General features: G+C 38.1%; 1 protein-coding gene across 14 annotated transcripts in view; it reads left to right on the plus strand.

Moving 5' to 3' along the window:
* The window catches only part of PARD3 (par-3 family cell polarity regulator), a 450,646-nt gene that overhangs the window by 58,483 nt on the left and 367,036 nt on the right, over positions 1-25,127 (plus strand). Inside the window, exon 1 of one of the 14 annotated variants that reach the window (XM_069859358.1) lies at positions 509-862. The exons of the other annotated variants lie outside the window; for them this stretch is intronic. Coding sequence (XP_069715459.1) covers positions 707-862 — 156 coding nt within the window. The 5' untranslated portion in view covers positions 509-706. Of the gene's footprint in view, positions 1-508; positions 863-25,127 lie in introns of those variants that run through there. 14 annotated transcript variants of the gene reach the window in all.

Below are 25,127 nucleotides of genomic sequence, written 5' to 3' on the forward strand. Positions count from 1 at the left end.
ACGTAGACTTGGACTTTATTTTCCAGTTGGTTTAGTAGACAAAGTAACTCATAACTCCTAAGTTTGTAGTATTAGTAGTCTTTCTGACAAAGAGAGAACTAAGAATATTTGAATTAGGTTGAAACAGGGCCCCTACTGAATGGGGCAGCTACCTTATGCTAAAGGTTCCTTCAGCAAGTGCCTTGGATCCAAAGAGAAGAAAATGATGCTGTTATTTTTCAGGAGCTTTTACCAGTTTGACTTCTCAGATGCCTTTCTAGCAGTAGCCCAGAAAGGAAGGAGTTAAGAAGATGCTTTGAACCCAAAGTCTTCTGCTTCATCCCCACACCCTGTTGGTGTACTTCCACACCCTGTTGGTGTGGAGAGAACTACCTTCCGTTCACCTTTAGCGTGCTCAGCAGGATAGTCACTATGTTTTTCAGATTAGCATCACTGCTGAAGCCTGTTTGAGTTCATACAGCAAGAAGGAGTTCTTCCTGCTCTTCAGTGACATACAGCATCGCAGTGCTGTCGGCTTTTTTCATTTGTACAGCCTGTTGGAAGAACTGAAATTATTCTTAGATGGGCTCCGTTCCTTGTAGATTGCTCCACTTCCTATAGGATTGAAGATTGTTCGCTGTAAGCTTGGTGGAAGCTTGATGGTACTGAGTATTTTTTTTCCCTGGGACACTATTTGCTTGAAGGTAACCATACTTTGGTGGATGAAATGGCGGACACACCTAAGAGGAAAATTACAAAGAAGTCGTCGTCTTTTTCTTATGATCGCCGGAGAGATTCAGTGAAAGTTAGGAGACAGTCCAAGTCTCTCAGCTTTAAGTCAGCTACACTGGGTGCTCAGAAAAGGCAGACACAGAAGAAGCAGGTTTGTATTTGGATATTTCTCAAAAAAATATGCTTATTTCTTAAATTCATAAAAAGATTGTAAAACTTGATGTGGTAATACAAAGCGGAAAAGTATCTCTGCTGATTTGCAATATGATTATATGTACAAGCTTGTGTGCGGGTAAAGCTGGATATTTTTGCTATATATTTCTTAAGAGCCAGCTAAACTTGTGCTGTTAATTTTATTGGAGGAAAAGTCTGCATCTTCTCTGCTTTTAAGACACATTTTATCATTTCTATTTTGTCTCAAGGAGTTGCTCCTACAGAGTAGTACGTGCCCAGCAAGCTTTTGGTAGTGTGTTGCTGTGCTGAAAAACATGATGAGTACTGAAACTTTTGAATTTATTATTCAGATTACAACTGTTTTGCTGCTCTTCATGTTTTTTTTTAATGTTGAAAGGTACCAGACTGAGAGCTTTAGGGAGTGAAATATTTTATTTATTCCAGAACAGGTAACGCAAGTCAGCAGCAGCACCTGTTCTGGTGGGACCAGTTCTTAGGGTTAGAGGGCAGCTTAATACCTTGGCGGTGCTGCACTTCTGTATTTAAAGACTTTCATATGCAAGTCTTTATCTTTTGTAGTTGAAATCTAATTAAATGAAGTTTCTCCAAATATGTAGTGTGCACTGGAGTGAATGGAATAAAACCAAGTGAGTCAGTTGATGAAAGGTCTTTGTATACTGATCTCCAATCTAATATAATATGAAAGGAGCACAGGATGGCTGACTATCAGCCATCTCTCTGCATTTGTGGGCACTGTGAGCCTTTCTGAAGGTTTTAAAGGAAGTTTGCAGGGAATTGTTAGTAAGCTATGTAGAACATAAAGTATTTTAACACTTTGCAAGTAGTGTTTCGACAAATGCTTTAAAATAAACTAGAATAAGCGGATTTCTCATGTGCAAGTCATTTTCAAGCCCTGACCACCACATCTGCTCCTAAATTTTGAGGGCAATATAACCATTCAGATTTAAGAGAGTTTAAGTTATTGTGTCCAGCATAAGCTTTGGTAAGAACACTGCGATTTTGATGTGTATGTTTTCATTACTATTTCTGTTGTTAATGAAAGCTTAAATTATCTTTTTAAATAGCAAAATATTAACTAATAGGGTGCTAGGGTGTCCTGGCTTTAGTGTGCTTCTGTAGTGTTAATTATAGTCATAACTGAAACCCCTTTGTTTTAAATGAGGGAGTATTTGAACAAATCAGGAACATTGTCAACAGGGCTACAAGCTCTGACTATTTTTACCCCTTATTATGAGGTGTAATCTGAGAAATAGAAATTATAAATCTAAATTTTACAGAGATGTAAAATGCCAAATGACATCTGTAAGCATTCGTGTTCATGGAATCTTTTTTGGAAATGGAAAGACTACTCAAGTTTAATGATTTCATTTTTAGGTGCAACTCACTGTATATCCCTGTATTTCAGTTTTTTTTAGACTTCAGATTTTTGCAGCATCTCATCTTTTGGATAGGTGCCATGGTTACTGTGTGACCTCTAGTGGTTAATAAAAAATATGCTCAATTGTTAAATTCAAGCTAACGCTTAAACAAGTTCTGAATGTGTATTCTTGCTGGATTAATTATTTAATCCTGTAAATTCTATTTGTTATTGAAAAGAAAAAAGAATCCATGTGCTTCAACTTTATCTTTTATGGTGTCACTTCCAGAAAAAGTTTTTTGCTAAAATCGGTGTTCACATGGATGTGTCTGAATTTCAGTACTTACAGATGTAGAATTATAGGAGTAGTTTTAAGAAACTTTTCCGGCTTTGGCTTGGTTAAAATATGGTAGTGGGTGAAATAGCTGAAATGAAACACTGTGAACGAAGACCTGTTTTGATCAGCTGGTGTATTGGATAGATCTGAAGAAGGGCTTTTCTGCCTCAGGAATGTATTTTTTTCCCCTCTAAATGCTCCAGTTAACTGTAAAAATATGTTAATTTTTCATATAAGCTTGGTCGTGTTTCAGTCTGTAGATCATTACAATTGAGGCAAAACCATCCTTACCTCCTCCCTGCTTCCCCCCTTAACCCCTGGAATGGCAACTTTTGCTGCGTTGGAAGTGCTGTTGAACACAAAACACTGTCTGCTTTTGTTACTGTCAAACTTGTAAAATACTGAAGAAAATTAATGACTTTCAAGATAGCAGAATCTGATCTGTTTTTAAACAGCCAGACCTACTTCTGCTAGTACAGTGCAGCTTCAGTGATAACGCAGTCTTGTTCAAGGCCTGAGTTATTGTGTGAACAGCCACACGGTTACTGCAGCGGGAGAAATTCTACTGACAAATGCCTTTTTTGTTGGTTAAGTCTCTTTCTCCTTTTTTCTTTCTTTATTTCTCTCTTTTTATTTTTAAGCATTTTTTTCTAATGGATCCTTGACATCTGAAAATATTTAAAACTGAGCTTTGCTCTTTGCTGTTTTAGGCTTTGCTGCTCACAATATATGTGGTTTTACTTGGGTAGTTCCCCGGAGGAACAAGACTCTGCTGCTGCTTATGCAGGCAGGCAAGCCAAAATTAGTTTTCTAAATGCTTTGGTAGATTGGTATCAATCAAATTCTATTAAAATAATAATGCTGTACAAAATCCTTTTCTGCTTCCTTGTCCTTTTTATCACTGCTCTCCCTCTTCTGCAGAGTTTGATTTCTTTTTCCTCTTTGTGGTAGAATTTCCAAATTCATATATTTTTTTTTTCCATGAAACATTAAGAGTTGTAAAATAACTAGTAAAATATTAATGAGAATCTGAGAATGTTTTAAAAAGGCGTTTGTCCCAGCCTCTGGATTATAGTATTATGGCTGGGTTTAAGGCAAATGGCTGCACTTCTCTTGCTTTTCTGTTTTCTTTTTGTTAGCTTAGCTGACTTATTAGAAATCGAAAATCTTGAAGTGTTCAAATCCAACAGTTTCAAATATCTCATCTAATGTAAAAATGAACCTCTTCCAAGGTAAGCTTCAAGTTAGTTGTTACTATGGATCACGTTTTATGTTCTGTTTATTTCCCTAGATCTCTCTGTTCTGAGGTAGAAAATCTGATGGTAATTAGTGTTGCTGGCTGCTGATATTGTCCTATTAGTTGATCTGGATGGAAAACCACATTCCAGAACTATACAGGCTATAACTTCTCAGGTGTATGAGTGTTATGCAACATAATCTATGAAATGTTTGGTAGTTTTAGGAGAATTTGCCTCTTTTTATATGCTGAATGAAGAACAAATTCAGTTACATGAATTAAAACCTATAACTACGTTTTAAGACTACTTGAGATCAAGAACCTTACATGAAGGCATCCAGTGCTACTTTTAGCTGTTGCGTGAGAGCCTCTTGAATCCTGTTTCTCTGTCGTTGCCAGACGACTGATGGAGGTGACATGGGCTGGGGCCTCAGTAGGTTAATTAAGATCTGAAATTCCTTTCCTGAAAACTACAAATGTTTTGGATACAATTTTTTGGAACTTGGCAGAGTTTCAGGCTCAAGAGTATAAAGAGCTTGCATAGACTGCAGATTTGTGTTTTGTTCCTGTATATTCCTATTTTTTTTTCCATGGAGTGCTACAGAATTGAACTCTATAACTTTTTTTTTCCTTTCCTTTTTTTTTTTTCTTTTCAACTCTGTAATTCCAGAACCATGTGAGATGCACTGTCTGCTATCCCGAATGCATAACGATACATACAAAGAGCGTGTTGTTAGAAAACTTTCAAATCCCGGTGTTTAAATATGACTCAGTTAATAGGAGTGCTCCAGATTCTTTATGAGCATTGGAGAGCCTGTAAGTTACACTTTCTGCTTTCTTATTAGAAGGAAACACTGGGTGTGAAAATGTCTCTGAAAAGCTTGGAGATGTGAGGGAAAGGGCTGGTCAAAGACAGCAGTGATTTGTCACATTAAACTCTGCTAAGGAACATGGATAGCAGACGTGCCAGGCGTCGTGAGCAAAACCACGGCACAGATGCCAGCAAAGCAAATTAATTGTAATCTGTTAAGACACCTAAGCAGTAAAGAAAAATTAAGGATGAGAAGAATCTCAAGTGATTAATTTTTGGACATTATCTTTTAAAAACATGATCTGTGATGGCTTTCCTTCCGTTGACTTTCTTCCTATCTTTTGCAAGAGCTTGTTTTGAAGTCTCTTGGGAATCTTGAATGTCTTCTCTGGGGAGAAGGAAATTAGCTTTAAGTGCAAGCCCTCAGGATTCGTTGTGGAAATCTGATCCCGTTTCTTTTCAAACATAACGAGACAAGCATGTAAAGAGAAAAAGCATGTGTATCAGAGCACTCGGAGATAAGAGCGTGTAGGTTCCTCTGGCAGTTGGATTGTTAGAAGAAACTTGGCTATCAAAACTCCTTCAGTCTGGAACATGGCCAGCTGCTAACTCTGGTGGTTAGCTACTTTTGTTAAAACTGTGGTTGTAACAGGATGAGGTAGTTTGTAGCCAGTGAAGTAGGCCCACCTTATGTTAAACACAGTAGAATCAGAGCACAGTGGTGTGGTAGTGAGAGACTCGTCCCTCTGGAGCCTCGAGTTCCTGCTTTCTGTTTCTTACGAGGTTTGTTTGTGGAGATTGTGATAGATGGCTACATTAGAGTGCTTCCTACAGGAGTATAAACCATCGTGCCTCAGTGGTGGTTGCTCTGGTGGTGTTGGTTAATGCCCTCCCCTCTGCTGATCTCCAGTGCTCATACCATTTCAGGAATTATTTTGTTGTGGTGTTGAAATTACAGCATGTTGCCAGGAGCTTTTCAAATTTAATTTGTGATTTGTTTAACGCCATCAAAATATTAGGCTTTATTTTGACAATTTTACAAGTTTATTTGATCCAAATGGAGCTATTATTTTTAATTCTGCCTTGTAATTTTTGTTATAGCTCATGTAAGAGTTGACATGATTAACCACACTTCTGGATTCTGAAAGGTGTGGCTTCATGATGGATTTTAGCTGATCTGAGGCCGTGGTACTGTGAAGAAGGGTGGCCTCATGCCACAGGCCATGGCTGTGCTTTCTACCTCTCCCTGGCACTGGCATGAGGAGTTGTTAATTGTGCTGAGCAGGGTCAGTGTGCCAATCAGCCGGAAAACTAACCCTGCTAGAGAAAAAGAACACTGGTAAGGGAAGAGGGGCAGAGACAAAGGTCTCTGCTCTGAGGAGCAGCCTGGAAGCCAGGAGCGGCTTCGCTGTCACCAGAGCTGTGGATGTTAAGTCAGAGTATGAGTCTCCCTCAATAAGTCTAGGTGGGAATGGCTGTCAGGGCTCCAACCCTGCCAAGCTGAGGGAGAGAAATGGCAGGTCGGGTGATTGATTTGGTAGTGCACAACGGCACCCAATGCAGAGGGGGAAGGATGTGCAAAAGAAGGCAGGTCCTCAGTTTTGCTTGTGCCCACAAAGGGCTGGTGGTGACCCACAGAAGACTTGGTTGAGTTTGGCCAAATATGTGCTGAGCCGATAGGTTCTGCACGTATTCACCAGACTTCTCACAGCTGGAAATACCCACTCTGCCTTGGTTGAGGGTTTTGGTCCTGCTGTTGGAATGTGGGCATGCCACAAGGAAAGTAAGAAGTGAAACAGTCACAGAATTGCAGAATAATTGAGTCTGGAAGGGACCTCTGGAGTCACCTAGTCCAACCTCTTGCTCCGAACGGGGCCAGTTTGCCCAGGGCCTGTACAGTCTGGATCTGAGCATTTCCAAGGATGGAGATTGCACAGCCTGACGGGGCACCTGCTTCAGTGTTTGCTGACAGGGTGAAAAAGTTTCCAAAGCCAAATCTCAATTCCAGTGTTGCAACTAGTGTCAATGTTGCTTCTCCTCCCACTACCAGTCACCTCCCAGAAAATCCCAGGTCTGTTTTGTCTCTGCCCTCCCACTAGGCCATAGAAGACAACAACAAGCTTCCCTCTTAGCCTTCTCTTAAAACTGAACAATCCCAGCTCTCTTGACATCTCCTGTGGTCCAGTCCCCACTGTGCTGGTGGCTGTGCTGAAAATGCCAGCTACACTCCTGCTGTCACAGCCCAGTCTGTAGGCAGCTGCTGTCACCACCCCAGCACACTCCGGACTCGCCTTCCGAGTGCCACTCAGGAGGCGTCTGCCTGTCCTTTTCTGCAGATCTGCTCAGCACCCAGCTGCCACCCAGCCAGTACTGCTGCCCATGGGTTACTCACTTAAAATCCTTGGTGGCATGATTAGCAAGGAAGCAACAACCCTTTTTAAATAAAATCCCTGCCTGACTCCTGCTGTCTTGTGTATGTATTTTCGTTGCTGTTTACTTGTTGTTTGTGCAGGATTATATCCTCAAAATGAGGAGGATGCATTTCAAAATATGCTGTTGTCAGCTACAATAATGCCTTTCTAGGTTTAGCCATTCTATTGCAAGTGAGGGGGGGTGTGACGGGTGACTCATAAGTAAAAACTAGATTGGGGGGCGGGGGGGTGGAAGAGAAAGAAAAAAGAATGCTTTCTGGATATACCTACTGGTAGTGCTCCATGTCAGAATGGTCATATTCCCAGCACTTCAGCAGAAACAGAAAAGTAGTGGTTTAGTACCCTTCAGAACTTGAAAGTACTTTTCAAGTGCTCTGCCACTGTTTTTGTGGAACAATGACACTTACGTGACTTAAAACTTGCATTAATTTGTACTATATAAGCAATATTTTGACGTGTATTTTGAACAGTTACTGAAGTTCTGACCGTCATTTTAATACAATTAGAAAAAGTTATGGTTTAATATTATGGAATTTGCTGAATGAAAACTGTATTATCTCATTTCCAACTGACAAGTTTGTTACTTTTGTAATAGCATCAGAGTTTTGCCTCGTTTTTCTACGCGAGGGTGAGTGAGCATTTTGTTTTGCAGCAGGTTGATTTTAATGTTTCTTGACAAAAAGGAAGGAGAATTAATTTTAATTATCTTGAAATATGTCCCCTGGCTCAAAGAACAGTTCTCAGATAGAAAGCAAGCAGTGTTTTGCTTTCTCAGCAATTTCTGTCACTTGAAGCGTGACTTGATCATGGAGGTAATAGCACATGGGGAAAATCCAGTGAGAGCTGTCTTATTTCATATGTGTTTCAGTTCAAGTACGTAGGTTCTTTTGGTTTGTGGACTGTAACTTTTGCTGACAGTATTAGCGGCGTTTGGAAGAACAGACCCTGACAGATGACATTCATCTAACCAGTGCCTGCCTAATCTGACTTCAGATTGCTGATTGCATTATCTGAATGATTTGAAGTACAGTAAATATTAATGACTGTTCATCTGTTATTTTAAATAAATAGAAAGTAGTGAGAGAGTGATGATCACATTTCATGCTTCTGCAGTAACTAGCTTCTTGTTATCTGTGGTGATGAAATCAACTGTCGCGACTGGCAGCTTTTCTTCTACGGTGATTTCTTTGGGAAAATTCAATATTTTCTTTCTTTTTTCCTTTCTCTCTCACAGCCTTCATTACTTTGCTTTTCAGTGTGGTCAGAAATAATGAGCTGTCTCATGTGGTTTAAGTTTAAACCTGAAAAATAAAAATCTTAATTTCGTTGTCAATCTTAGGACAATTACTTTTCAAGTGAGTTGCATATAATCAAGAAATTATTAATAAAGGTAAGAAAATACCAAAAATCCTATATTACAGATTTATATTCAAGCTGAGCCAGAACTTATTGTAGGAATTCAGTGGTTTCAAATCTTTCCTTGAGCAGTTTCTGAAGCACAAGATAGAATTTATGACCAAAAGTTGGAAAGAAGTTGAAGGTGCAGAACAGGATGGTGGTTACGATTCTTCCCAATGACCAGAGAAAAATTTGCACAAGGGTTTGAACTTGTATCTGCCATATCTATTAAAATAGCTCGTTAGAAAGCTTACTGCAAACTTAAACTCTTTACTTTTTTTTCCGTGCTGATCATCTTTAAGATGAGTTACGGAGTTTTCATAACACATTTTTCAAATTAATCTGTTAATACTTTAAAAAACCCTTTAAATACTTTAAAACAAAGCCCTCACAAAACCAAAGAAACCACGCAGAATTGTTTCTTGTTTGCTGAAAAAAAGCCCAAGGACAGAGAGGTAGCAATGACTCTACCATTTATTTGTGTTTCATTGCTTTCATTCTGGTTTTATTGAGAGCAAGATCAAACTTGAAGTGTCGTAATTTCGTGCTTGTGAGAACTGCAGTGTCCCACAGTCTGTCACTTTGGAAATCACACGTTCATTAAGGACTGTTCCAATTTTTAAAATATTTAAACTTGAAACGTTTCTGTTAAGCTTTCTTAGATTCTCTTCTTCAATCCTTGCTTTACTGAATAATCTTCTCTTCCTCTAGTAGTACTTTTGCATGTTAAGGCAGATTACATTCATTTCTTTCTTTTGAATATTAACTCATTATTGTGGCACATTTTTCATCAAAAAGCTGTCATAAATCTGTCAGCTGTCAGCAACAGCAGTCAGCTTTGAAAACTTTTAAAATATTGCAATACATTTTCATTAAAACTAGTTGTCAACTGAGAACATACTTCTTTTCTTGACACCGTCATGCTGCATTGATGAATGACAGTGGGCAGCTGTGTTTCACATTGTGGCATCAGTTGAGTACAATACCAGCATTGCAGATGCAGGACTGAGACATCCGTCTTTTCCCTATCAGCCTGCTGCACCTGTTTGCTTGGCGAGCAGGTGATGGAGCACTGACATCGGCAGTTGCTTGCGGACAAGGGTAGATTTGCATTGAGGGAAACAGTTGCAGAATGATGCTGTAGTAGTTTCTTGCCTTCTTAGAATGACAATGATTTCCTGAATCATTAAAAATGTTAATGCTCGCTGTTACAAAGCAATTCACTGAGCTATTGAGTACTGTGCATGTAAAAATACGTTTACTTATGGAAATATAATGAATTCCTTTTTCTTCCTCCTTCCATGCTCTGTCAGAGTTTAGGTGGGCTGAAGATAGACACTTACTCTGATGCAGATGAGTTATTTAACCGTGAGCATTGCCTTTGGCTTTGTATCTTGGAGTCAGATGACTTTTTAGTATTTAGATACCTGAGCAGCTGCATTTGGATTACAGAACAGGGAATTAAACTTTTTTTTTTCTTTCCTGTTACACATCTTAAAAGAATAATAGCTAACATCTACTTATTAGTAAAAATCCAAGATTTTAGTCCTTCTAGATGATTTGGTAGTCATTTAGTAAACAAACTCTACACTATACTATTTCATTCTTTTGATATGTAGCCATCCTTATTTAAATAACTTGCAAGTGAAACGTTTGTGACTGTAGGTAGCAAGATCCAACCAGAGCAGGCCATTTCTTTCTCACTTTGCTTCCTGCCTCTCTCATCTCCATTCAGATACTGTCTTTTGAATGGCCATTGAATGCAAAAAGGCAATTTGCTTATATTGTAAAGAATTAGCCTATAAAGACATTACGGATGGTGTGTGATGCTTAGTGGTGCAAAGATCCTGATGACCCCTTGAAGTACCTGTTCATTCCTTTCCCCACCCCTTTACTTTTTATGGCTGCCAAAAAGCAACTACATTTTTATCTGTCAAAACAAAAAGTAGGCTGTTCTCTGTGTGCTCATTTTACTTTTATTGAGAGGAAAAGTACTTGACTAGCTTTTCTGAAGGTATAGCTTTTATCTTATAGAATGGTCAGTATTTGCTTCAGATTTCTGTAGGACCTTTTAGATACCATGTGGATGTTGAATCCAGGTTAAACAAATATTTGGAACTGCTTTTACCTCTTCTTAATTGTTTCCAAGTGTAACAGCCTGGCGATAGGCAGCCCAGATAGAGGGCTACTTTTAAGTCACTCCTGAAGTTGAAAGGTACCTGTCGATGTATTCAGTAAACTTACACGTTGGTAACTTTGCAGAGATTAACATATTAATACTTGGCTGCATTTCAGTAAACACTTATCGTCATACCCTGAAACTGAAAAGCTGTTGCAGATTTGGACTTAGCTTGACTTAGCACTCATGCTGATTAGATCAGTGTTTGGGGTGGACTCATAAAAGCTGTTTCTTATACCTTGATTAAAAAAAAAGTAAAATTTTCAGATTTATAGATTTTGTTCAGATTTGTCTGTTATAACCCTAAAATTGCACCATAGGAATCATAATATGAAGGAAAAAAAATGCCCCTTTGAAAAATACTGGCTTTATTAATTTCTGAAGTGGAGCCTGAATTTTTAACTAATTTTTTCTTTCAATTTCTTTCAAGTTTATTTTTCCATCAATACTTATTTTCTTAATTCTACTGCTAGAAGAGCTGGTTTTATAGAGAGACTGAAGAGGAATTGCTGTTGCAGGAATTATTCTTGGAGCAATGATAAAATTAGTAAGGGAGGGGGGAAAAGAAGGCAATGTGGGGGTTTTTGTTTGTTTTACCTTCTTCTTCATTGTGTGTTTAGTTCAGTAGGTAAATCAATAGCAACATCTGTAACAGAGTGAATTAATTTAATGGAAGAAATTTGGGAGCAGTAAACAAGTGACATGGCAACAAGATTTAGTGTAGACAGACTTAAGGCAGTAACTTAAACAAATTTTCAATAAAACCTTTTAAGATGTTAGATAATCAAAGAAATTAAGAAATAACTTCTAGATTATTTAAAAAAAAATCTGGTATAGGTAATAAGCATAATTTACAGAAATCCCAGTGATCTACCTGTGGTAAGCTGTAGATGCATTGCAAGTCCAAACATAATTTTTATTCAGCTTTGGAAAGTAGATCTCATGTTTGTTAAAGCAGTTGTACTTAATTATGATGTTCTGGTTAACATAAATAGACATTATGTGGGAGAAAATGAGTAAATGAATCTTTAGTTTTCCTAAGTTGCAGTTCAGCCTGTCCCTTCAAAGAGCAGCACTGTTCAGTGAGACCGTGTGTGATAGCTTGGTTTGTTGAACGTATAGTATCTTGGCTTGTTCAATAAAAAGCAGCTTTAAGAGTGAAGCGTGAGTCAGGAATTTCTGAAGGAGAGAAGGTAGATAAATTTCTCTCCTGAAGGTGAGACGAACAGCTGGAGGACCTCTGGGGAGAAGTGATGTTTTGCCCTTCCTGTGTCTGGCTATGTTTTGGCTCTGTCACAAGCATCCTGTGTGACTGTGGGCAAGTCTGTTTTGGAGAAATTGTTGGTATGACACATATCGGTAACGAGGAGAAGGAATGTGGTACAGCCAGCTCTGGTTTTGTTATACAATCCAACTGTGTGTAAGCAGGAGCGGGGTCGGAGTGGGCAAGGAACAAACACAAAGGAAGACATTCCAGTTGATTGCTCTCCTTACATGTTGATGTTTTTATGAATCTGATCTTGTGAGGAGCGGTTGACATGTTGTCTATCTTATAAGATAAGGCGTGTTAATGTATCGATCTGTGAGGGTTTCTCTGGTGTGATTATGATGATCCATTTGATATTTTTTTCCTTGGATTTCTGAAAGGTATTTGACAAGGTCTGTCTCCAAAAGCTCTAAAGAACACTTAACGACCATGGTATATGGGAGAAAGTTTGTCTATAGATAAAGAACAAAAAATTAAAAGTAGGAAATAGAGGGGAAGGGTAAATACAAAAGCTTTATTGTCAACGGTAGAAGGTCAGCAGCAGTTTTTTTTTTTCAGAGATAACTGCTTGAGACTTGTGCTCTTGAACAGAACTGTAAATAAGCTATACAGGGAAGAAGGAGGTGGAAAACTGAGGTATGATCCTATGATGTTTGGAGTGATAGACACTGGCTCTGCCATGTTCTTTCATGTCTCATCCCCGGAAGATTGAGTCAGGGACATCACAATGGTAGGTAGAACTAAGTTCGGTTAAATGTTGAGGGTTTGTAGGGTTTTCTCTCTCCTTTCCAATTTTATATATGAAGTAATGAGCTTTCAGAGTAGCCGTTACAACTAAGGACTGAGATCTTCCGCTTACAGTTGGTAGCTTAAAAAAAAAAAGTCTGTGCTCAGCAGCTCAGGATGATGTAGTTTTTTTATATAACAGATTAGTGCTCGGTAATGCTGATTTCTTTGTGTATGTTTTCTGTAGAAAACAATATTTCATTTGCTAATGATACATCAGATACGTTTAACTTCCTGTATCAGCATCAATGGATGAATATGTAAATTATGTCTCTGTCTTTAAAAATGTAAATTTTACTTTCTACTTTTTTAAGATTGTACTTCTGAACCAACTATAACTAGGGATTTTAAGCACTAAAGATGTTACTTGCTTGTGGTTTTACAGGATAGGACAATATTCATCATACTTCTATTAAAAGTGGCTAGTTTATATAATACTTTAAAATTTATACCTATTTACATTGGTGTGAATTTTTTCATAGCAATTTTAAATTATTTTTTCTGCTTATATTGCAATCATAATTGTTTTCAATATGATATAGAGATATTCCTACTGTTCAGTGATGTAGCAGTGTAGAAATGTATTCACTGAGTGTAAATATAAGCATTTGTTTGTATTCTGTCTGTAACCTGACAGATGGAGTGCTTCTCTGTCTAGGATGTTTATAAGGTGGATTAAATGAATAATTTCTGGAAACGTAGAAAGATCTGAAAGAGGCTAGGGCACATATTGAATAATTTCACTGGCAACTCAGTGAGAAGTACCTCCCTTTTCTTGCTGTGCATTTTGAACCCAGGATTTGAAATATGCGTTGTCTGTAATGGTCAGAACAATTCTTAATATTCATTGTTAAATTCTGTTAAAATCTTTTCAGATAATTGGTTTTGCCTTGCTCAGGCACTCACAAATGGCATGGTAACACGTCAGTCTGAGGTGTCCCTTCTTGCAGGCTGACTTTAGGTGGTGTGAGGCTCCTCTGCCCGCTCTCCGGTGACAGCTTTCGGCTCTCAGTCCTCCTGGAGGAGCAGCTGTATTTTGGCCTCCCTGAGTTGTGCTTCGGTAGAACCATTCTCCAGCTATCTACTACCCAGGGAATGTGAGCAGGTTGGCCTGTGGAGATAAAATTAGCTTCTGCAAAAGCCTCTGCAGCCTTGTTTCCAAATGCTGTTGAAGGTTCAATTTAAAGAAGTGTCTTGGGTTCTTAAATACCTAAATCCCTTGATTCTGACAGCGTCCAGACACCTTATCCAGTGCCAGGAAGGTGTTTCTCGGAAAAGATTAAATTGTAGCAGCGTGCTTGTTGTCTGTGTGGCTGATTCCCTCTCACACCCCTTCCTGGTACTGAGCCTGGCCTCTGGGTGCTGTCTCGTCTGTTCCTTTCCCTTGCCTTTGTCCCCGCTGGCAAAGGAGCCTGAGGAGCCCATGCAAAGCTGGGGGCTGGAATAAAACTGCTTTCATTAACCGCATGCAATTAAGAGGGGGGTGATGCAGGCCTTGGATTAAGGCTCCTGTCGCTCTGGGCCTTTTCTGTTGGCTCTCCAGTCAGGTTCCCTGTGTTGTGTTGTACTTGAGTTCCAGCCAAAATAAAATGATATCCAGCTGCCCTAGTTCATATTTAATCTCCTTTGGTGCTTCAGTGTGTACCTGTTCCAGGATTGGATTCCTCTGATTTGTCTTGTCAAATGAACGTCTGAATTTAATGAGGTTAGCTAGGTAAGAGTATTAGCTGAATTACCTGCTTCTCCGTGTTAACAATACAGCAGTTCGCACGGGTTTTGCCGAGGCTGTCACAAATATCACTTAAACTTGGAAAATGATGTTTTCCACTAAGTGGATACAGCTCAGTTTAAACTTGAGTGTGTTGAGCTGCTTAGGTTAAATATTTCACTAAATCTACTGAAGTTATTCAAGTAAAATTGTTGGAACGAACCATTGCTTCAGATGTGCTTAGCAGCAACTGAAATGGATACATGAAAAAAAAATGTAAATAATAAAAAATAAATGTAAATAAATAAAAAATAAAATAAAATTTACGAATTCTGAAAGGGATGCCAGTTTATCTTATTCTTATTTTTTACCCTTCAAAATTTTAGTAATGGCATATTTTAATGTAGTGTTAATGAGTCCTGAAAGGAGAGCAGAGTTGAAACTTATTGTCATTCTTACTTCTATTTTGCTTTTCAACAAACATTGAAACTGGTATAGTTTTTAGTTGTGTGTATGTGTTTCTCAAGAACATGGTGCAGAGTTAAATGGCGTGGAGTTTTTATCCCAAAATATGCACTCGTCATGTATTTTTTTCCCTTTTACATTTCAATATTTGCCCTTTATATAGAGCTATGGTTTCTTTTGCTTTGGTACATTTTATACTGTAGAAATCTGATTGTGAGTTCACTGCATACCATGCTTTAAATGCTTTTGTATAGATAATAGTTTGCCTTTGAGCATAAAACGAAGTGCTTTGAGATCTGTTACTGAAGGATTCTGTGAAGGAGCTGGGTACTGATACGACAGTAAGGTTTGATTTGTTGTGACACTGCATATTATACGTTACAGCAGCACCTAGCAAAATCTCCCTCAATCCCCTTTATTCTGAAAGAAATCTCTTTAATTTATTTATTTAAATTAATTTATTAATTTAAATTTAAATTAATTTAAATTATTTAATTTATACTTTTATTCAAATTACAGTTTTACACAGTTCTTACCACTGTTCTTTTTTTTGTAAATATTAACTGGTAATTCATAATTTCATAGAATCTCTAGGCTGGAAAAGACCCTGAAATCCATCAGTGATCATCAAGTCCAACCATACAAACAGATGTTTTTATGTTCAGTGCACTCAATCATTTGAGGAATGCTACCTAAAACTAGGGTCTTGCGATTACAGGAGCATGCCTGCTTTAAGGATGCAACCCTGAAGACCAGATCTTGATCCAAGTTTTATGTGTGTATGCTTCTGTGTGTCTGAATACGCATACAGGGGAATGTTGCATCTAATTTGAGTAGAGAATACTTCCATTTCCGTTAGTGTTTGTGAGAGGTTCCTTGTCCAAAATCAATCTGCAGCTGAATATGGTTGAATTGGGAACTGTACCCATGACTTTAACATACCAAATTTTTTTTGCTAGTACAAATTGTCATTTTTGCAAGATCTCGGACATTATTTTCTCATGCTTTGGGTTTTAAATAACATTTTGTGTAAAATTGGGGTGGTTTGTATTTTTAGACAAGCCTAAAAGTCCTTTATAAAAGCCCCTTTTTTGCAGCATATTTACTCCAGGCAGGTGAGTGTAAGCTCAGCGTGCTCAGAACTGTTGTGCAGCATCTGTTTTGAAGCCTGAGCGTGGTCAGGCTGCCAGGAGCCAGCAGTTCGTGTGGCAGGGAGCCGCTCCAGCCATTTCAGACTCCTGCAGCCTGAACTTGTCATTCATAATGAATATTCGCTTTCTGTTTTCAGCATGTGTGTAGTTAATGGGAGAAAGTATTTGAGAATGAGCTACAGGCAGGTACAGGTCATCATAGCCAGGTGTTTAATTATTGTCATTAGAAAGCATTTGGAAGTTCGTGGTGTGCATTTTTAGAAACATAGCAGTAACTGAATCACTTTGGATTTTGATGGATTTTTCCATTGTATTAAAGGAAAATTAAAATACTTACATGTGCTGTGTTGAAGAATTAATTTTCTCAACATCTTTATCAAGAAGAGATAATAATTATGGTTTACTTGATGTGTTATATACATTGTACCCCTTTTAGTTTATTTTTTTCTGTAACTGTGCCAGATTTTAATTTCATACTTGAAAACAAGTATGAAAACTTGTGCACTTATAATTATATCTGCAGTAACAATGCCATGATGCTTTCACAAAGATATTTATCACACAAAAAGGGCCTGGAATTAGGGTCACTTATAATCATGTTCAAGAAAATACTGGGGTTACATATGAAGCAGATGGCTTTCCTTTTTGGGGAGCATAAAAGAGACAACCTGGGTGAAAATAAACATTTCTGTGTGGACTTTGGGCTTTGTTATTAGATGACTCGAGCGAACAAGGTGCTTTCCACAGAGTAACCCGCTCATTGTTCTCTGAATGCTTTGAGCCCAGAGAACTTCCATTTTCTCATCTCCTTCTTAAAAAGACGTCTTTCCTTGCAGTGGCTTATTTGTTCTCTTTCCTGTTTCAGAGTGCTGTGTAAGATCGTGGAGACACGAGCTACCTCTTGTGTTCAATCTCTTTAATTACACTCATGAAGACCGAATCAGTGAACAGCTGGTCTTTAGTATGCATTGATGAAAATTAATGAATGTTAAGGAAATAAAAGACCTGAATTCCCTAATCCTTTTTTTTTTTTGATTTCTATTAAAATGTTGCAAAATCTGTAATTTACTGAGAGATATTTAGATCACTATAAATGAAGTTGGATAAAGAGTAACTCTAGGTGAAGTTTTATGACATGCATTTTTTAATATTTGTTCAATAAATAGTGAAGAGTGTTTTGCAAATGCAAACAAATGATGGTGACTTTTGGATCCTCCTCAGCATTTGAGGAAAGCTTTCTGTTATTTTTAAAGTATGTTTCGGGAGAATCTGGCCTGCAAATTTCTAATACCTCTGTATCTGTTTTGTCTTAAAGGATTCAAATATCATTAACTTCTGTAGAAGGAATACATATTATAATGCTACAAGCTTTTACAACATATTGTAGTATGGTCTAAGCTATTGAAGTCAGATAATTACTTGAAAATTCAGGGTTTTTTTTTCTCTTTAGGAAGATGCTGTTACAGGATAGGGCTCTTCTACACTCTTGATCTGTCGACTCCTGGGCATTTCCTAGTACAGGCTTGATATCCTTTATTAATTTTTGAATTGCTTCATTGTATGCAGATGTGACAAAGTACTTACTGCTGAATGTGTACAGCAACATGTCACAGAAAAAGGGAAATGTTCAGATGTTTGCATAACTGCTGTGTTGGGGATTCAACTTTTGTTCATCCACATGTGTGTAAACATGAAGACAAGCTCTCAGTAACTCAGGGTTTTGTTTTCAGTGAGTGTGGAGTGCCAGCTGTAAGCGGGAATGCAAAATATTGACAATGTGCAGGAAATGCCACAAGTACAGGGACTTCTGAGTGCTTGACTGCAATCTTCTCCATAACAGTTTAAATTTCTTGAACATGGTGGTTCTTGTTTGTCTAAAAGATGGACTTCTTGGATGATAAAAGCTGTCCTTGTTAATAATTTTGTTCTACCTTCATCGTGGAATTTCTTTTTGCTTTTGAATGCTTTTACTTTCCTGTTGACAAGCAGCTGGAGAAAATTTTTCATTTGCTTAGTAGTTTAGTTGAGCCCTGAAATGTTTTTGTTACCTATCATGTAGCAGAAATGTAGAGCAAAATACAAGTATTTCTGCTGCATATTCTCTTTCTGTGCATTTTAAAACATGAGAGGTGTTTGTAGAGAGACTTAAGGAACAGTTTGATTCCCATTTCAGTAAGTTGTGTTCCATTAAGCACAGCATTTACTTTTGAGGTGTCTCCCTTCTAGAGAGATTTATTCCTTATGGTATTTTATGTGTTTCACAGATTTATAATGTCATGCAGCCTTGTATATATTTCACATTGCCTTGGAATATGCTTTAAGCATTATTATTTTTCTAAATAGAAATGTACTTCTCTTATGTTATCCCAAAAGCTAGTGTACCCAGATGCTACTCTTAGGGAGTTTTGATTTTCTGGTAGTTTGTATCCTTGGCTGGATATTGTGTGGTTTGGGTGTAGGTGCCAAGTGGTTGAGCTGTCTTGCTTGTTAAGTTTGACTGGATATAGTTTGCTTATGGGTTTCCCGTGATTTGTCTGATGTGTGCAAGTTTTGCAGTTTATTTGTGCACAAAATCCAGTGCAGATCCCTTAGACAAATTGCATATGTGCATTTATTTAGACGAGAGGAAAATGGCTTAATAGCTATTTTCAGCTAGGAAGTAGAAGCAGTGATCTTCCCTCTGGTGCTGTTCTCTGAGCTCTGGCAGGACAGGACAGAAATGCCTCATAAACCAATCAGATCATACAACTGCTGACATTAATGCTGTTAAATGACACCAGTTTTGCAAATATATAGTTTTCGAGTTTTTATTCACTCTGAACAGTTTACACTCGGACATGGTTAGATATTTGTTTAAGTACACTGCATTGCAACCTTCGTGTTTTTCTTAATTGAAGACATTCACTCAGGTTTCATTTTGCTTTATTAAGTGTATTGGTCTGAATTTAAGGAAGTGAGGTGGGTGATGGCTTTGTGCATGTAGCTCTGGAAGGCAGGCTCCTGGCCAAGCCTCAGAGACAGCATTTATGCTCCTATAAATCTGGCTGTCTCCAGTAAATGCTGCTCATCTCAAAGCAATAGCTTTCCCTGGAAGATGGTGCTTTTACTGTTAGGTGAGTAGGTGAAGTCATATCAAATGGAGGGCAAGGCATTTCGGTCTTGTTTTATTTATTTACAAAGCTACTGCTGCTTTTTTTGCTTTTCCCACTTTAAGTTGTTTTATCTAATTCAAGATGTTTCAAGCTATTATTCTGGACAGTCACTTAAATAAAAATAAACAATTTAAAATACATCATTAAAAAGTATGTTGTGCCGAAAATGGAGTCGATGATGTATCCCAAGGGACCAGAGAATGAACCTTACGATATTATGGACAATTTAAAATGGGCAAATTTAATTATAGCAGGAGCGTGCAATTACTGAGTGAGGTATGGGAGACTTGGGAAATGTTTCCATCTAAATAATGACCAGGATGTGCTTATTCTAATAATATTCCTTAACACATTTAGGGCCCTAGGATTACAACACATTCAAGTTATTAGAAGACGATGATAATAGTGTGTTTTATTACCAAGTTACTACCCTACTCTCTGAGGTATGAAGTGATATTAATGACCATTTTCAATAAGGAATAACATTTTGCAACATCAGTAGCATTTAACCATATTAAAATATGTTGTGTTGTGCAGTAAAGCCCTGAGGTACTGGGAAGAAAACTAAAGAGTTTAATTTTGAAGTGCAATTGGGAAATAATTTGGAAGCTTTAGGGCAAAAATATATTAATGAAGGATGTTTTTTAACTATTTGCAATAAATAAAAAGATGCATTTATATTACCTGGTTGTAATTTTGGTTTATAAAAATGTTAAAGTCCGTGCATGATGCACATTCTGCTTAGTATGCTATATGAAATTTCAATTATGTAAGTGTCTGTTGAATCTAGAAATGAACCTATAAAAGAGAAAATTAGTACATGTATGCAAATGAATGCTGGCTGGAATGCATATTAACAGTATTTTTCAGAATGCAGGCATCTTTATAGAATAGGTGACAAGATAACATTCAGTTTCTCTGGTAACATATTCTTTTAATGAGGAGCTCTGCATTCATACAATTTACCAACAGCCATTTTTACAGATTTGTCTGCCTCTTTTTCTGTAAATATTGCAGTATTTTTTGCCAAGGTCAGATGCTCAGACTTGGTGGCATTATTGTCATTGATCTAATCAACTGTAACTCTCATACCATCTGGTTAAGTTACTATGTTAATTCCAAGTAAATAAGTGAATTCCAGTCTCTCAGAACTGCCAAAGACAGAAAAATTTATGATGTCAAAATATGCTTCTGAAGCTAAATAATTGCTCTGTACATATTGTATGTTATGGAATGTTGTAAAAAAACTAAAGATGTGTTTTCCTGTGGGAGCATCACTTTCACTCAAATCTGAATTTTACTTAAAGCTGTAAAAATATGGGAATCATGTTGTGGTTTTATAGTCACTCTTAAAATACCATAAGATATTTGTAAGTTACCATCTTGCGGCTGAGTCAACAATTGCAGAATTGCATATGCTAATTGTGTATGATATCATTTTATACTATGCAAGTGTTGTTAAATGAGTGTGATAGGATACATTAAGGATTGGTTTGCAGCCATGACCTTGTATTTATATGTGGAAGTGCCAAGAGTTGCAAAGCTTTCCAAGGATCTTTACAGAAATAATGGGAGGAACTTGCTGTCTGTTGTTTCAAAGCCTTAGTTCTCCTTTCCTTAAACATACAAAAGTTAAACCTATCCTTTAATTCTGTTCTACATAATGAGAGCCTCAGTTCTGCTCTCCTTTAATGTTCAAAAACCATGATGCAAGTGCTGAAAATTCAATATGATACCTTTTAAAAATCCTTGGGATTGTTTAAGGTGAACTTTGGTTTTGAGAGCATCATTCTCTTGATACTGTATGAAAACGTGTCTTCAAAAATTGAGGCATATAGGGATTAAGCAAAAACCAGTGGTGTGAAACTGAATTAAAACCACAAGAGTTGGGTGAAATTTTAGAGACCGGAAAACCTTGAATTTTAGTTAAGATTTGAACGAGCCCCAAGTCAGCTCCAATTTGATGAATTTGACGTGCATCCTTTTTTGCCATACTCTTTTGAAAACTGTCTGTTGCTCTTCCAATTTGGGACTACTCCAGCCATTGCTCTATTACTTACCTCAAAATTATTCTAGTATTTAAGGTTAAGATAAAAAGTTTCATTCTAGTCATAAAGAAACTTTTTTAGACTATGTCTGGTCGTAAAAGCCGGAGTTCCATTAAGCTTCAGGGCTTAAAATGGCAGAGCACAGAAGAGGTGATGTGTGGTAGCTTTAATATTGTAGCATGCCCTTGGGAGCTGTTGTATCGAATGAGTGGATTGATTTGAAAGTCTCTCAGGGAAAGGATTAGGGTTTGGTGGCACAAAATGCAAATTCCTTGTCTGGTAACATGGCGTATAATGCAATTTGAGATGGAGTTTTAACCAGTTTTATGCGTATAAACTTAAAAGCAATATAGAGACTTAAATATTAAGCTACTTATGTTGGTCTTGTGCTTTAATATGGTGATTTTGACTGGCTATTGTTTAAGTAAAATAAAGGGGACACATGGTGGAGCACATTTGGATTGAATGACTCTTGTAAACACTGATAAAAATTTGGTATTGGTAAACAGTGATAAATAAAATGTTTGTTTCTCTGGTGGCAGAAACTCTTCCTTCCCATTCTGCATTGAGAAGTGCAGTCACTTGCCATGCCAGGCACAGGGAGGAGGTGTGGGCCATCTTATCCTTACCAGCTGATGGGTCATGTTCATCTAGGAACACTCCCTGGTGAAAGCATCCTAGTTTATATCCTCTAATGGTACAAAGGAAGTTCTGAGCTGAGCTGACGCAAGTGTGAAGTTCGTTTCTTTTGTAAACGGGCCGTTGATGGCAAAGTCATCAATGTGTTCATAAATGGCTCACAGAAATAGTATCAAATTTTATTTGTAATTTTGTAATGGTTTGTCCAATAAGAGCCTCAATTATCATTTAAGATTGCTCTGTGAATTCACAGGCAAATCTCTCTCTCTCTCTGTGTCTCTCTCTCTGTCTGTCTATCTATCTATCTTTGAGAGATAAGCCTTGAGAAGAGGAGGCTGAAGGGAGACCTTATTGCTCTCTACGGCTACCTGAAAGGAGGTTGTAGAGAGGAGAGAGCTGGCCTCTTCTCCCACGTGACAGGGGACAGGACAAGAGGGAATGGCCTCAAGCTCTGCCAGAGGAGGTTCAGGCTGGACATCAGAAAGAAGTCTTTCACAGAAAGGGTCATTGGGCACTGGCACAGGCTGCCCAGGGAGGTGGTTGAGTCACCATCCTTGGAGGTATTTAAAAGATGGGGGGATGAGGTGCTCAGGGGCATGATTTAGCGGTTGATAGGAATGGTTGGACTTAATGATCCTGGAGGTCTTTTCCCACCTCGTTATTCTCTAATTCTGTGATATGTGTATATATGTGTGCATATATCCATGTTTATGTAGACATTTGTAATGTATTCACTAGGACAGATCTCTGTGCCTGTGTGCGTTCTAGCCTTACTTGAACTTTTGTTCTATTGCATCTTCAAACTCTTGCACTTTCCAAGGATCTAGATCCATCAGCGATTCAGGTGAATATATCTACATGATAATATTGTCAATTTGAAAATCACTTTTAAATTTTAATTTTATAGGTGTGTAAATAATTAAAACTATTAAACATTATTTAAGCTGGAAGAATATTTTTAATGCATTTAGTTTGGCTTGCTTTGAATAAAATGCATCAAATTTCTGTGTACCTGTTCTTCTCCGTATTTCAAATAAAAGAAGAGTAGTAACAAAGCCTCTCTATATTCAGACCAAGAGTTGGACCATAGCTGGACTCTATGACAGAGGGATGAAGGCGGTCAAGTCTAGACCTTTCTATGTGTTTTTATGATAATCCCTCTTATTAGGAGGGAGCCCCAGTGTCTTCACATACTCCTATATGGGCTGAGTGCATAGAGACCCCTCCTCTCTTCTTTCTGGGTCCTGGAGAAAATGCTCTAGGATACTGCAGATTTGGTGAGAGAGTATCAGCTGTTTACTTTCTAAAAAGAGAAGGAAGATGATGGTTTTAAGTCTGTGTAGAAATAAGGAGAAGATGGCTGCTTTGCCTAGGGACTGGAAGGAAGTGAGAGTTACAGGGGAAGAAGGGTCTGAAGTGATATTACTCCTGCCCTACCTCAGAAATGGACACCAGATGCAATTTGAAGAGTTCTTCCTTTTTTGAACTGTTCTTTTTATCCCTTGCCCATGGACAGACATAGGTGTGGCCTGGAGTTGTTCTTGGGCTTCCCCCACCAAACAGGCAGCGTGGGAGACAGTGCAGGCGGAAGGTGGGAGATGTAATCCCCTTCCCATGGTCACTGTGTGCTGCATGGTGCCCTGGCTGGTGCCAGGGACACCCAGGGCAGCTTTCGGCTCACCCTGCTCTGCTGGAGGTCACAGCTGGAGAGGAGCAGCAGCGTGGTGTTGGTGAGGCTTGTCTGGACAACTATACCTAGCTTTGAGAAAGGATTTTGAGAAATAGAAATATTTCATATAGTCTCAAAGTATGCAAGACAGAGATTTCTGAACTTCTTTGTTTATAAAATCCACGTGTTCTTAGTTGTACTGCATCCAGTGCTGCTCTCAGCACAGTCACTATTTAGACCCTGGGAGCAGAAGCAGCCTGTTGTTGTTTAATTTACTGGAATAAATGTAATTCTTTAGTGAATTGTTGAAATTACTAGGTGCAACCAATAACACTAGATAGCTCACAGTGACATATAAAGCTTTGGTCCACAGCTTTTCTGTTTATTTTGGGTCGTTAGAAGATTCCTCTTGGTACTCTGCATAAAATTGTGTCTGTTTAATATAAAATAGAGCTCTGGGTTTTGGAGCTGAAACTGTGACATTCTTTTCAAAATAACTGCTTGTGCGTCCAATCTGCAAGCACCGGGTTTGGCAGTGTAGCTCTGTTTCAGTCTGTGTGGATGATGCACTAACTGTTCAGCAGAGGTCACTGTAAGTTTGTGGTTGAGGCATTTTAATGCTACTTACTAAATGCAGTACTGAAAATACTAATATTATGACTAGGAAATTCTTGTGCCTGCTTTAGCTTTGAAAAGAAGCAGTATGAATTTTGAGAAAGGTCTTTTAGGTGGAAGTAGAATGTGGAAGTGATTATAAGAGTTCAGGGAAACCTGAATGGCCTTAAGAAATGTGGCGTGTACCCAGAAATTCATCATGTTTGGTATTACTTATTAAGATTTTTCCAAATGATGACTTCTGTAAAAATACCTCCTCCTCCAAAATATGTTGCTTCTCCCTTCCCCTAAAAGCCAGGTATGTCAGTGCTCATCACTAGAGCAATTGCTTACACCTTTCTTGAAGTCTTCTTGTCCTGCACTTAAAGGCCACAAAATTAAGTCCTGTTTGTTTTGTACCTTGCTAGAGACAGCCCTGAAATTTTTCTCTTTCATAATTCAGTGACTGGATTAGTTTCTAACTGCATTGCATTTGCTTTTCTGAAAGCAACATTGATCTCCTGCAACTGCTTTTTGGGTGAAACAGAAGTTTATTCTTCCAGAGACAAGTAAGAACCCGTGTTCTGGACGACTGTTGTAGAAGTCCTCTTGCAGAGATGTACTGCATGCTCCTGGATGTGCAAACCTGTGATCTCTCTGATAAAGGGACCGGCTGCAAATGACCAGGACACCTTTCTCTCAATCTGCCATTCTTATCACTGAATCAGATGTAACAGCTTCAGTTCTCTGATATTACTGTCTTGTCCCACTTGGATTCCTTGCCTTGCTGCTTATATGTGCTACAAAGCATGTATCTTCTAGCAAAGAAGGCAGCTGTGAGCTCCATCTATATTCCAAATGCTGTACATTTTATCTGGTTCCATTTGTCATCACAGTAAGTTTTGGTGTTTTGGGTTTTGTTTTTTTTTTTTTTTCCCTCCCAGCTGTATGGCAGCAAAATAACCTTTGCTACTGTTTCCCCCAGGACTTC

Source organism: Phaenicophaeus curvirostris, chromosome 6 (genome assembly GCF_032191515.1).
Source record: "Phaenicophaeus curvirostris isolate KB17595 chromosome 6, BPBGC_Pcur_1.0, whole genome shotgun sequence".
NCBI classification, from domain to species: domain Eukaryota; kingdom Metazoa; phylum Chordata; class Aves; order Cuculiformes; family Cuculidae; genus Phaenicophaeus; species Phaenicophaeus curvirostris.